Raw genomic sequence first — 15524 nt, 5'->3', positions numbered from 1 at the left:
TGACCACTAGTTTTAAGAACTTAAACCATCATTGGGACCATGTAAGTCTGTTGATGTAATAAATAAATAAGAAATAAGAAACAGTTGCAGTTGCTGTAAACAATATACTTTTTTTGTTCCACAGTTATCATGCAAGCAGCAAATTATAATTTCTAGTGTAGGTAACCAAAAACTTGTGCAAAAAAAAGTTTGCACCAACTATCATCAGATGAACAATGTCTATCTTATTTGTTAATTGATGAACCAGAGGATTGATGATCTACAGAACCATACCTCTTTCCGTCATTAATTCAATTCCTCCAAATTAATTTCAAATTATCGATGTTCATTAATGTTTTAATGCTCCTCCTTTATTTAGTTAAAGTTAACAAATCTATGCATTCTCTACAATTTCTAAATACCGTAATTTCGTAATTGAAATACTGCTAACCGCACGGCGAGCTGGCCGGTTGAAGCTTGAAATCCTGGGACTTCGCTGGCTGGGGTTCGCTGGCCGGGTACTGGTGAACACAAGACTAGTGTTCGACATCGGAACGAAAATTGAAGCCCGGGTTCTGGTCCGGTAAAAAGTTTTTTAGTCCGATTTGGCTCTGTTCTGGTTTCGGAACTGTACAGAAAGGGAACAGAGCTAAATCGGACCGGAATGAGATCGGACTAAAAAAGTTAGTACCGATTTTTAACCGGACCGGAACCCGGACTTCAATTTTCGTTCCGATGTCGAACGCTACACAAGACATCATTCGGAAAAGTCTTGCTCTAATCTGGCATACAAGGTGAAAATGCTACTCGAAGAAGAGGAGTTGGATTTCTACTGAGCCTAGGGGCCAAGCGGCCCTGACGAAGTGGGAACGAAGGAATAATCATTGCCAGATACAAAACACGGAAGAATCGTTAGAAACCTTAAGTTAGAGCAATCCACTGGTATGCGCCAACAGATGCTGCCGACCTGCAGGAGAAAGAGAACTGAACAACGTGGTTGAGAAAATCCCGAAGGGGGACATCCAAATCCACTTGGGCGACTTCAACGCGCAGTTTGGCTCCAACAACACGGACCTTGAACGCGTCATGGGATAAAATGGACTAGCAGAGATGGGCGAACACGGGCACCCGCGACGGTCAAATGTAAAACCAGATCGTCCACATCTGCATCAGCCGAAAATGGAGCCTTCTTGATGTACCTACGCAACTAATACAGCGCTGATATTGTATCCGACCACAGGGTGGCAACTGGATACGAAAAGCAAATTCCCTGATTTTTCCAGGTTTTTCCCGGTGTTGATAAAATAAAATCAGAATAAAGATAAAGAATAAGAATAAAGAATAAAATTCTAGGTTTCATATTGCGATATAATTTTAACTGAAAATGTGTTTCGATCATTGATATTTGAATTGTTTATCAATCTACGAGGTATTGAGAAAAATTTCCCCACCTACTCTATTTCTCTAGGCGAATTCTTCAATCACTTTCTCCTATTCTGCCGACCAGCAAATTACAGTCCTCCCGTGGGTTCCTCATCTGTTCTTTTTCCCGCGCAAGTTTATTCGCAAATTCAGGCGCAAGCGGAGTTTCAGTGCCCATTGCGGCTAATTCTCGAACGTGGTGCTTTTCCTGCCAGCCACACGGAAATGTTCGTATGTTTAACTTTCGTTCTTCGAGCCATAAGCCATGCAAAAAAGCAGTTTAATTAAGCTAATTTTTAAATTCACTTTACCACTGGTGGCTGTTCTACTTTCTGACCAACGCGGCTTATTTCACTTTGCAAGGATTGATCGGGATTTACTCTTCCGGGTCCAAGATAGAGCAAAAAATTCGTAACGTGGAAGGTAGGGTCACTACACCCGCATTTCGGTTACAATTTGTTACAACAGTATGGCAAGTTTATGTACTGCCGTGAGTCAGTGGAATTTCTCCAACACTTTTCTCGAAAACCGAATTTCGCTGCGGTGCCACTGGCATTTACTTCGATGTTCTGCGAATTGTGTCACATGCGGCAAAATGTCCGTCCTGAAACTTCAATGTCATTCGATTCGACTAGACTAACGCCAAACGAAACACGCAAAGTGAGGGCAAACTAAATTTGTTATATCACTTCACTTGCCTCGCAGAATAAGGCCCTTTGCAAAACACTGAGCCAAGTATCGATAACCCAATCTATCGCTTGTGTGCCGTACTTCTTTATCTATATTTCTAAGTGTTCTTGACTACTCAACGAATCGATCATTGGGGTTGTTTGACAATTTCCCTGATTATGTTAAAAATTCCCTGATTATTCCAGGTTTTCCAGGTGATTTCAAATTCCCTGACAATTCCAGGTTTTCCAGGTTTTTCCAGGTAGTTGCCACCCTGGACCATCACTTTGCTATCGCTGAGATACGTTTGCGCGTCACATGCGTTGAACGACGGGAGGAGAAAGTAGCGTGTCGTTACGATGTCCGCCGATTGGAGAATCCTGAGACGAAAAGGGCTTTTGTCAAACAACTTGAATTCCAATCCTCGGAGTTGGCACATAGTGGAACCGTCGAAGAGCAATGGAGCGGCATCAAGAACGCCATCATCACGACCAGTGACGAAACCCTTGGCAAAGCGCGCAGCGGGCGGAGGAAGTGGATCTCGGATGAAACTTGGAGGAAGATCAACGAGCGGAGAGAGACGCTAGCCGGCATTGAGCGAGCGCGAAAAAGATCGGCTAAGACAACTGCCCGTCAACGATGCGTCGAACTGGAGAGGGCTGTTAAACGAGCTTGTGGTGCCAAGATGAATACAAAGATACCGCTAAAGGACAGCTACTGACTGACCGTACAGAACAGCTTTAGCGATGGACTGAACATTTTGAACAACTCTTCCGAGTTTCTTAGGCGTAGGGCAGTTTCAGATAAGCTAGTCCTTCTTTTCGAGGGGTTCTCGGGCAAGGTGTTATTTTTTGTATGCCAGAAGGGCATTGAGTTAAAAGGCCACTGCGACAGTCTTAATGATCGTCTTTTGTTGCAGGCCACGATTGCTGTACACAGCACAGAGGAGTATTTGGACCAAAAAGCTGGCCAAAATGAGGAAAATTAAAACTCGTTCAATCCCCTCCAATTAAACCTCGCTGTCTTCCCAGATACCTATCACACAATGTAACGTTAATTTTGAATCCATTTGTTTGGTTTACATCTTCCATAGAGCTGTCAAACTTCGAGTAAAAATCGCTCATATAGGTAAGGATGTTGCCTTTCATATTTCTAAGGCTATACATATCTTATCGACCAGCTGTAAAAAGGCTTTTTAAACTCAAAGATTTTACAATTATTTGTTGATATAGATATTAGACTTCAACGAATATAATGATGACACGCGAGCACTATTTATTATAGCAAAATAGCGCAAATACTTTGCTGATGCAACTTTAAACTAATATTTGTTTATGTTCTCACCTTTTCTGATCACAATCTTTGATGCCATTTCATAACTTAGGGTCCCAGGAAGAAGGTTGTGAGTGAATTTTTTGCAACTTTTTGCAATTTTATGAAATAAAAACTTTTTACTAAATGATGAAATATTCAAGTTCGCAGCATTTTTCTTGGGATAAATTATACTATCATGAAATTTCAAGCATTTGAAAGATAAATTTTATGCCATTGTGATTGTGAGACACCAGAGGAATGCTCTATAAACTAATTGAACAAGAAATTTCAGGTATTATTAGAAGAATTCGAGAAATTTCTTGATTTTTATCAAATTTGCGCATGCGTTGAGTCTCTTCATTACGCAATTCATTCGATAAGCGTGCTATCAGTTAAAAGTCCAGTTTTGTAAGAAAAATAAATACAGTCAGTCCATAATCATGGGTCACACACAATTGCGGGTCATTTTAGGTCTAGCTGCTAATTAGTTGATGAAATTATTAGTGCTATTTGTGAGTAACAAATTAGTCAATCAATTAGTAAAACAATCATGAATTAATCGGCAGTTAAAGTTAAAATGACCCATAATTGTGTGTGACCCATGATTGTGGACTGATTGTACATGCTAGATCTGGATTAGGTTTTCCTGTGATCGAAGCCCATCAAAGGGGTTCCATAATGGACCGAGAGAAGCATGCGTAGGAAAACGAAGGAAAGTGTTTAAGACCTCTCTCTCTCACCTCTCTATCTTACCTCTCTCATATCTCTCTCCCTTTATTCACGCAATTTTTATGAAAGTTTCCATTTTTCAACTATCAGTAAAATCAATAGCAGAAAAGTTGTGCTACACTACTTGGTAGATATAAACTTAATTCCATAAAAAAATACTTGATCTAATGATACTATTTTTCACTCATTACCGCTTGTTTACTCTAATAAAAATGCTTAACAATACTTTTGGCCAACTTTTCGGCTCAAATACTCCTATGTGCACAGTTATGACTTACGGACTGCTCATACCCTCATATTGATGGAGTTGAGCTCAATAATTGTAATCCTGTGCCCCAATTCGGTATTGCATGGTTAATAAAATCAATGAACGTCTTGGGATTTGGGACCCAACTTTCAGGCGATCAGTCATCAGTCATCAGTCACCTGGGTGACTGTACAAATCAAAGGGGGCCTGTAAGCTGAGGTGACAGGAAAGTGAAAGAAGTGAGGTGAGGTGAGGTGACTGTGAGAATAGGGTCCTTAGGCTCCATACTTGATATGGAGAAAGAAGGAAACTTCCGAAGAAGTTGTGCCTTGATAATGCAAGAGCCTCGCGATTGCAGAGCAGATGCGCTGAACTTTTAGGTTCAGAGTTACAAAAGCGGCAGGTGTTGCACAATGGCGTCTTGTTCGATCCTGCTGGTTCGAACTGCTGGTGTGAGATAGGGTTGCATCTTGACACCGCTGCTGTTTCTCATCGTTATGGATGACACTTTCACCCAATATGGAGTATTTTTATCACTGTGACCATTTATTTGATCTACTCCTGCTATATAGTAAAAACTTGGCCAAAACGAGTTTTAATACTGCACATGGATACCAGAATGAAAAAAATAAATTAATTATTAGAAGCACTTATGGAACCTCAAAGGACACAATTCTATTCCATACGAAGGACGGCTGCACAGTGGCGCCAGTCAGAACAAAACTGAGACAAAACTAATAAAATTGGCAAAGTAGCATGGAACTTACATATTTTGTATATAACTGTGAACCAAATTGACCACTAAAACTTAAAGTTTTCAAATATTAAAAAAATCAATAATTAGGGTGTCTCTAAAATAATTCTCTAAGAAAGGTTTCATAACTACTTGAACTATTATTTTTATTTTGTGTTTTTTTGCATTGGGATAATTAGGAGAAGTAGTAATGACCTTGTACCACTCAGCAAATCATAAGGTTGTGCCACATTTAAAAATAAATTTTGAATTTTAAAAATAGCGCTTTCTCCAGCCAATAACCATGTTTATTCACTAGAATTTAAATATCAAAGTGTCACTTCTGCTCTGCCGACCTGGTACTAACCTATACCTGCTATATGCTCAAAGATTTACTTTAAAAATATCTGTAACAGTATTGCTTGAAGTAATTACAAAGTAGAATTGCCTAAAAGCACATGGTTCTATAAAATTCAATATTTTTAGTCTTTGCGCAAATCTGCGCAAAATGCGGATATGATTTTTGAAAAGTAGACTAAATTCTACATAAAATATGAAAAAATGACGGTTACCTTCCGTTCCCAAAAAAAGATGCTAAACTTTGAAAATGCGAAGTCACATGTGTGTTACTATTTGGAGATTTGAAGCAAATATATTTTAGAGTGTACTTGATTTTCGTCAATCTGCAAAATAAGGTGCTAATCTATAACCATTTCAATACCAAATCACGTTTTTTTTGTATGCAAATACCTAACAGGATACGATTAAAAACAATTTTTCGAAACTTGCGTTGAATGAAAAATATGAGAAGTTGTCCCACAAACCTCAGATTCAAAAATTTCTCCAAAAAGCTGTATCTTTCCCAGCACTTTGATATTTTGGAATTAAGTTATTTAGTCTGTCTACTTTCATAGAAAAATAATACTTCATGAAAAACTTCAACTCCATTTTGGGTGTTTTGTCCCAATATTTTCCACTGTGGGCTGGTGAGATTGTTCTATTTTTGCCCATATATACCACATTTCATCTTAATATCATATTATTAATAGTATTATTATTGATATCATAAATGTGAAAGGCTGGATGATGGAGTGGATTGCCAATCTTAATCCTTAAGGTCTGAAGCAAATATGGCACTTCTCAATTCAAAACAAACAAATCATCACGTGGGTTAAAGTTGGTACAGCGAAATTGATTATTACATGGAAGGATCCTAATGCTGAAAGGCGACTCTTATAACCCCGGAATGCGCACAAGTGCCTCTGCTTGTGGGTTCGCCCAATCCCTTTTGGCCCTTCTGTAACAGCATTAGTGTGAAATTCATTTAATAATCAAATTTGGATCTACTGTAATTCTACCTACATACATTGGCAAGTCCTTGAAGTGATGGTGGGTTTCCCCTACTACTACTGGTTTCAAGATTTTTAATTCTCAATGCCGGCACACTGCGTCTGCGTCTCTGCGTGGATTGATGATCGAACAGTGAAAATGTGTTCTCATCATTTACTCTAATGTTTTTGTTGAGTTAGTAAAAGAGCCGTTCTCTTTTTTCAAAGTACCTAACCCATTAGAATGATCTGATTTCTGCAATCCATCAGTTCGATTTGATTTGATTTGTATTTCGAATATAGGCTTTAAGCCATTTACCCATTCTTAAATCTATACATAGGATTACAAATAAATAAATTTCAACACGCAAAAAATTACAATTATCTTAAAATTAAAAGTATTCGATTTATCGTAATTGTCCTCTAAAGTATAAACTGATCCACCAAAGAACAGAGATCGTGGTAAGGCGGTAGTTGTTCTCCGTTCCATCCGAGATTTCTGAGAGCGAATCTTACAAATCTCTTCTGAATCCCAGTTGCTGATGTATTTTCAATGTTTTCACATGTGTTGGAAACATGAATCCTTTTTGATCTGCCAATTTCCCTATTATAGGCAGTACCACTGTTAAGTTCGTTTAACCCGGTTAAATGACCTCCGGGTTTTCTTCACAGATTTCTCTAAGGTTTTGTTCCATCAAGGCACATCTCTATTTGTAGAGCGTTCCTTTGCAGGACAGTTTTCATGATAAGCTTGTTGGATAAGGTTTGAAGGCTATTTTGAGTTATCCACAAATGCTTTATATATTCTTGAGCAACCTTTTAAGCCCTTGACCCTGCGGTTGTTCGGGCGTAGCCAGGTATATAATGCGATTATATAGCCATCTACGCTGTGTGCAACCTCAATCTGTTTTGGGTTTAGGTTCCTGCACCGTTGACCACTAGGTCCTGGGATTTGACTGATTTTTTTTGTATGTCAGAAGGGCATTGGGCTCCCAGATCGATCGAGCAAAATGGATCGATCAAGTGGAAGGCGACCTGCGGACCCTACTACGTAGACTACGTGGCTGGCGAATTGCGGCCATGGACAGAGTGGAATGGAGACGACTTCTTCGTACAGCAGAGGAAACCACGGCCTGGAGCTGATTAAGCAAGCAAGTAAGGGCATTGGGTTAAAAGGCCACTGCGACAGTCTTAATGATCGTCTTTTGTCGCAGACCCCGATGGCTGTACACAGTTTACGGACCGCCCAGAAACGGTTCAAGACCAATAAATTACTGAACTGCTCCTTGTCTTGCTAGGTTGTCAGCAAATTCATTGCCCTCGATTCCGCAGTGACCGGGCACCCAAAGTAATAAAACTTAGTTTTGTCGGGAGAGCTCCCTCAATGCTGTGCTGCACTCCCAAACTAATTTGGACACGCATTTGGCGGACTTGAGTGCCAGTAATGCTGCTTGGCTGTCCGTGAAGGTACCGATTTTCGCATGCCTGTACTTTCGTTTCAAGCATATTGTTGCACAGATGTATATACTATATATATATACATACTTGTGTATATACTTGTGCTTGAAAAACGGTGGGCCACTTTCCTAATGAGATAGTTTCCCTGATGCCGGGTCCGTAGACTCCGGAGCCTGTGCAGGCCCCCATTTTTGAACCATCTGTAAAAAAACAGATAGTTCCAGATGGAAGATCTGGCCCTCCATTATTCCACATTGAGCGATCTGTTTCAATCACCTCATATGGAACGTCCATATTGGGCCTGGTTTCCATGCAGTCAGAGACTGAAGTTACTAAGGGTGTCCGATTGAATTCCCGAAGTATGCGAAGATGACCGATTTGGTCACCTTCGAGTATAGTTTTACGTCTTTGCAACCGTAGTTGCCGCCGTGCTCTGCTTCCTGCTTCACATAAGGATGCAAATGCAGTAAGCATAGCATTGCCTCCATGGCTGCAGTAGATGTTGTACGCATGGCACTGGTACCTGTAAAATAGGCCCCGCGCTGAACTTTGTTTAGTTTGGCTTGGGCTGTCACCTCATTCACCTTTGTCCACCATACGACTGCAGCGTGGAAGTGCAGGCCGTGCAATAGTAGTATATGACCAAAAGGCTAGTTGAGGTTTCAATTCCCAGGTTTTGCCAGTGTGCTCATGCCCAGATGACCGAAGTTGCTTTCTTAACAGCATAATCTAGGTGGGCAGCCCAGTTCAGTTTTTTATCGAGAATTATTCCGAGGTATTTGACTTGATTACTGAAGCCCAGTCTGACACCATTCAGTATAGGGGGAGTAATGGTATGTTTCCTTTGCTTGGTGAATGGTATAACGACTGTTTTGGTGGGGTTAACATTAAGTCCCTCTTGTGAGCACCATAACATGGTGGTGTTTAGAGCTCCTTGCAAGCGACTTGACAATACTGCGTCAAACTTTCCTCTGACGATAAGTACAACGTCGTCGGCGTAAGCAATGGTCTCATAACCAAGCTGTGATAGCTTGTGAAGGAGTGCGTCGACCACCAGTGACCAGAGCAGGGAGGAGAGAACTCCTCCCTGTGGACATCCTTTGATCACCGAAATCGTGACATCGTGATCGTGATTTGACTGATAGGGTCACTCCTGAGCGCTGATCCTAACCTTGGTTTGTGCTTTACCAGCTTGGAATAGAGGAAGCAATTTACTGCAATTTACTGAGTGCGCTGGTACCATGCAGGCTCCGTTCGATCTTGGGAAACTTAATTAGACCGCCTAAGCATTAATCTTTAGGCACGGGTCGCGTTACACAGAGGATTAGGGTCCTCCTTCGCAATTTGCTCAAAGTGTATCATGCACTAATATTGCTTGCTAGATTGAGAGTAAAAATTTTATAAGATTTGCCGCGGAAGAGATCTGGCGTGCAGATCCAATTTGATCCATCACAAGTTTGTTATGGAGCAAACCAGGGCAGCACGCCGAGAAGCAAACTTCGTAACTCCTCCTTCAACCTGGCTTGTGTCAGACAGCTCGGGTCCCGAACCAATTTACCCGTCACTTGTTCACTCTTTTTATGGAGCCACACGCATTAGTTTATCAGCAAAGGTTGATGGAGGAGTTGGATGAGATATTAGTTGGAGCGATTGACAGTAGACCAAATCGAATATCACCTTGGAATCATCTAACGATGAAGCAGCTGAATGACCTCGATGTAGCTAACGACATTGTCTTGCTCACAAAAAGCCTAATCGAATGCTGAACAAATTTACAGCAGCGGGACAACCGATCGTTTTAAATTTAATATTGTGCAAAATTTATTTATTCGTCAAGTATTTGTAGAATACATAAAATTATTGATCGTCAAAGCTCTTAAATTTTCAAAATCTGTAAACTGCAAATACCGTGATAAAACATTATCGGTCGCGTAACACAAACCAAACGTAGGAGTGGAAACTACGAATGAAGATCATCAGGGCAATCCGAAATAATTCCGGGAATTGCAGACACGTTTTGGCGATCAGGGTCACTGCAGCGCACGGTATAGTTCGGTGAATCTCGCGAATCTGCACGTGAAGGTTTTCAGTCGCATCACACCAGCAAACATCCCAACAGGACGCTAAAATAGAAACTGCTTGTCAAAAACCATGCACGGAAACTGTACATCCAAGTTTTGACTAAGTACAAACGTTGTATTTTGATGGACGGTGAACCATATCAAGTTCAAATTCGTCTTCTCTAGGTGAGTTCAAATTCGTTTTCACAGATAAATTCGCTAGCAAATTCGCACCAGATTTATCCAGCTTCCATTATAGTCGGGGTGTCGTAGAATGGTATAAGCAGAGTGGTGGAAAAGATAGTTGATACGATGGACGGCACTGTGTAGAAAATGATGAGCGAAAAGTTCGAAGGTTTATTAGAAAAGAACAATAATTTTTCTTTTATTTTTTTAAGGTTTCATAAAAACCTGCAAAAATGTATGTTTACAAAATGTTATACTTTTTTTCTCACCGATCTGCAGAGAAGCATTCGATTGAAATACGCAAGGACAATGAAGAAGAAGCGATGCAGCTTAGCAAACGTTGACGGGAGCCTGTCCTGGCCAATACAGGGAGTTTAAAAACGTCATGTTTCATGTCGTTTGCATATATACAAGTACTTTTGAATGCTTAAGTATGAAGAAAATGTCATTTACGTGTGAAACAAAAAGTGGCTCTTAGTGGGAACCCTGGACAACCCCAGAGGTGACTTGAATAGAGTCAGAGGGTATTTTGGAAGTTGAAGAGAATGACTTGTTTGCGGTGCATTAAATAACACTGAAGCAATTTCAGGAGTTTGGGTTCTATTCCTTAGCCTTACATACTTACTTATCCTGGTGCGATGTCCTTTATGATTTCACCTACATAACAAAGCAGGTGTTAACTGCACTGCAAATTGGTCTATGAATACTGGAGGGATTCAGTCAGGTCCAGGATTTTTTGAGGAATTTAAATTTTTTGAAGCCTATCAAATATCCTGAGCACGAAGTTGGGTCTGTGGGGTATGTGTGTGTATGGTGTGCCTGTGTGGTGCATCTATGCATGTTTGTTTTGTTATGTTATGTTGTTTTGTGGTAAGGTTTGAAGTTTAAAAACGCGTCATTGATTTCTGGGATTTCAAAAACCGTTTTTATGGTCAAAACAAAAAATTTGCTCACGAAAATTTATTATCGTGTTTTGACTGACGCATAGAAGTGAAAACAGTTTCACGAACATACTTATTATATTACTGCTTTTGAAATCCCAGAAATCGATAATGCGTGTTTGGACCTTAAAAATTGGAACTAATTTACTTACAAGTGAGATTCTCCTCAATCACAGACATTGAATAAAATAACAATATATAGATAGGTATAGAAAAGGGTGATATAAATTCTATTGGTCTTACTTTTACAAGCGAATTTGTAGTACTCTAAATCGATTTATATTAAAAGAATGAACGAATTTCACAATAAATTCTAAAGAAAATCGTGAGGACTAGCATGATTTGCTGTTTACGGACTCAGCGGCACTCAGACTTTCACCCAAATTTCGTGAGTTCAAATCTGCTCCTTATGATTTTATTTAACTCGAATAAAATAGGAATGAAATACAACAAATAAAAACACACTAGAAAAATGCAACAGGATTCAACGATTTTTTCTAGGAAGCGTCATAAAATTGTAAAACTTTTATTTTTTTAAATGTTACGATGTAAATACATTATGATCTGAAAAATTTTATTATTGATCGAAACAAATTTAAATTAGTTTGTTGTCAAAATCGAGGTGGTGGTTAAAGTACGAATATTTTGGAAAAGATATAAGTAAATATTGTCTTTGAGAAAAGAAATCAATCGGTGACAATCACAAATTGTTGCAATTAGATAGCATTTTTATAACCTGTCAAAATACGTGCTTGTTTCGGCTTTCTGTACGTTCTAAAGAGCAGAGTAATAGGTAAAAAGAAATGCAGGTATATTTTAAGCACTAATATGTTTCGGGCCAAAAAATTATCCGACGGAACATTTGCTATACAACAACCGTAATTTGGCGTTGATATTTGCGTCATTCTGATACCATCCAAACCTGAAAGTCGAATCTCTCCCGTCCCAGTTTGAGAAAAACCTGTCGCAGGAGCAGCCGTCGAAGCCACACCGCGCCGCACTTGACGACAGGATCGTTCTGTGGTGCAGGCAAAGCGCAAGGCATCGTCACACAAAATATGCGATACAAGCTTTGGATGATGCCACAAACTGAGAAATGTAATGCCATCGATTACAAAGCGAAAAACCATTCCAGCCGTCGCAGCCGGAAACGGTGTAGCACCCTTCCGCCAAGTAAAACGGCACCAAAAGCCTATGTTTCAGTAATTTAGGTTGCAATTCCGGACGATGCTTATTTTATAAATTCACTACAAAGCCGTAATTGTCGAAGCATCGAGTAAAACAAATTCCGCACGGAAGATAATTGGAAACGCACGCACGCACTAACTCACCGTTCATATTTCAACTAGCTGCACATATCTAGCGATGGACAAACTCCTTCGGATGGTTTTTCGCCAATTTCCTGCACAATTTGTACACGAATTTTGTGTGAATAATCGCACAACACACGCACTAATTGTAGAAAATTAGCAATTTTGTAAATTTTTCCTTGACTGTTCTTCTTCTTTTCCTAGCTGCTGCTGTTGGGCTTTGCTTTCTCACCACCAACAGACGAGGATAGGTTTTTTTCCTTCGCTGAACGATACGTGAAAAGCGCGAGGCCGAAATAATACACTGACTGACGGCCAGACAGAACGCAGAACGCGAGCAAATTGTTTGAAAGTTCGAAAAGTGAGACACAACTGCGCTAGTGTGCGTGTATTGTTGCTGTGGCGAAACGCGCCAGTGGTACCCGATGTAGCGGTGTTTTCGAAACGCAATGTTCGAATTCGAACTGCGAATAAATGAAGATGCTATTTTTGTTGTTTTTCGCGTTTTTCATTGTTGATGATACGAAATGTCAGTTTCTTATTTTTACACTGCCAGCTCTTTCTCATGAAAAAAACTTACAGCAGTAGAATACTTTTGCTGAACAAAGTTACAGTGGATTTGTTTTCATCGAGGCAAATTACATCTGAACAATCACCTTCATCCATATATTCATTCCATTCATAGTCAATTAAGCCAATCCCCGTATCGTCGGACATATTCAGATCCAAGTTCTCTTCCATTCCTATAAAATTTCAATTATCTACTGTTACCGTTATTTAGATCTTTGAATAAATAACTCATTTTATAGTTCGTACTCTTTGTAGCAGATATAAGCTGGATATGTAATTAATTTAAAATACAGACGACTTAAAATATCACACAGATTAAAAAAATTCTATTTACACAATAAAATAAACACCTTATTCACACAAAACCAAGCACAAAACTATTCGGCAGAGTCGTTTGCAGGGGTGCCAAGTCAGCGGATTCGCAAACAATAATCCCAAAGTTTTTGTTTTTGAATACACGGAGGATAATCTCAATTATTTCGCTCTCTTTCTCACAAGCGCGCTTTAATGTGCATCATCGTCTCGTTATGTAACAAAGTGCTTAAGATGTAAGCTTGGATTATTATTTTTTTCGTTCCCTAGAGGACATTGCCATTTTTCGTATTATTTTAAAACTATTTTTGATTACATGTAACTCAAAGCTACTTAGCGTTTCGAGTGGACATGGAGGCGAGTATAGAAGTAAGGATCATCGTTTTCATTTTAACGGTTTTTATCCAAATTGTGAACTTTTTGCAGCGTCCGCTTAGACACTGGCATTTTTTACTAACACCACAGAGAACAGATTAACAGGTAATTAACGAAAAGTGTGTAAAAGATTTTTATGTAATCACCGAGTAATCCTTCGATGGAGCCCCCCTCGAGTAGTAAGTGGCAAACTAAAACTTGATGTCGTTGCAATCGCTGCTATGTAACTCCAGCACAAAGAAATATTGATAAAGGTACATGAATATTTTTTTATGCGTTTGGCAAACTATTTCTGGAGGGCGCTACCGACAGATTTTACACACAAAAAATCGATTACTTCCTTCGAGCCTGTTAATCTGTTCTCTGTGCTAACACGAAGAAATCTTCCAGCGTTTCCCTGGATTACCCAAGTAACAACGGTAGCTGAATTGCAAGAGCAATGGCTGTTTACGGGTTGGTTCAAGGCGATCAAAGCTGCATAAAGTAAGCACTTAAATGGTGTTTAAATAAGCGATGTTTAAGCTACTTTAAGTTTTTCAAACCAGTTCTCTCAAAAGCTGATAAACAAGCTTAATAGCGGATTTTTCTGCTAAACAATCTGCTTCTAAATAGCCATAAAAATCAAACCATTTTACGGCTGCTTAAAGGTGTTAAAATGTAGAGTGGAAGCTTTCATTAGGCTCACAGCTTTCAAACTACTTTACGGCTGCTTAAGGGTGTTAAAGTGGCTTTACAAACTTCTACCAAGTTTTCTCTCGGCTCACCACAGCACACATACTGTCAGATCATAGAACTTCGCAATTCGGCTGACAGCACAAGTTTATCAGGTACCTGATGTGCAATGTGCCCAGTAAATGATCTTTATGTGCCAAACAGTTATCATTTATGTGCAAGCGAAAAATTAGCACATACTATTCATATGCGTATAATTTTTATGTGTATAATTGCACATACTATTCATACGCGTATAATTTTTATGTGTATTTCTGGGAGGATTGTGTTTATATGCAGCTCATGATAATCATATGAGATTTCATATGGAAATTTACTATTAGTTATGTGCAGAATATTTTGAGTGTAGTGAAATATTTCTAAAAACTTACACCTTAATTTCATGTCGATTGCAACAGGATATGATCTACTGGTAAAACGGGTAAAACACGTGGATTTGCGATGCAAAAGCCCGCCCGTAATTTCCTTACCTAGAATCGGAAACTGCAACGAGCAGCGCGTGTCATCTCTTGTCACTTGTTCTGACATAAAGAGAGCAGAGCGAAAAACGAAGAAGATGAACCGGTTCTGAATGTCAAATTCACGTGGATTTGCGATGCAAAAGCCCGCCCGTAATTTCCTTACCTAGAATCGGAAACTGCAACGAGCAGCGCGTGTCATCTCTTGTCACTTGTTCTGACATAAAGAGAGTAGAGCGAAAAACGAAGAAGATGAACCGGTTCTGAATGTCAAATTCAGCCGGCGCCATACTGCTTCTGTTCGATTTCTGCCAGGCATCCGACTTTTTCGTAAGCGGGCGATTCTGGCAGAAATTTCGCCTAACGGTTTTGTCTGCCAGATTTCTGTTCGATTTCTGTCAGTCATGTCGAACAGAACCGATACCGAAACCGATTCAACCGGTTTGTGTTTTTTGCGTAACTTTTTGATTAAAAAAGCTGTCATCAAAAATAAATACAATACATTTGCGCATTTTACACTACTTTATTGCTCATTCTTACGTTCAGCTTATTTTTGTTAGTTTTCGGTGCATTTCAGAAGCTGAAACCAGATGAGCGGGACCCTAGGCGGGACCTTTGGTCTGGAAACAAAAAGAATGCACGGAGCACGCACGTTATTGGAATCGACCATTTAAAATGTTTCGTGAGGCTTTAAAAACAGA

The 15524-nt window shown here is 39.6% G+C and overlaps 1 protein-coding gene across 1 annotated transcript in view; it reads right to left on the bottom strand.

Annotated features, from left to right (window-relative positions):
- The window catches only part of LOC128739322 (polycomb protein Sfmbt), a 29777-nt gene extending 17105 nt beyond the window's left edge, over window positions 1-12672 (bottom strand). The window contains exon 1 of the mRNA XM_053834800.1: window positions 12398-12672. Within this exon, the coding sequence (XP_053690775.1) occupies window positions 12398-12404 (7 nt within the window). The 5' untranslated portion in view covers window positions 12405-12672. The remainder of the gene's footprint in view (window positions 1-12397) is intronic.
- Window positions 12673-15524: the final 2852 nt, after the last annotated feature.

The sequence above is a fragment of the Sabethes cyaneus genome, chromosome 3 (assembly GCF_943734655.1).
Source record: "Sabethes cyaneus chromosome 3, idSabCyanKW18_F2, whole genome shotgun sequence".
NCBI lineage: Eukaryota > Metazoa > Arthropoda > Insecta > Diptera > Culicidae > Sabethes > Sabethes cyaneus.
This window is presented reverse-complemented; position numbering and strand designations above follow the sequence as displayed.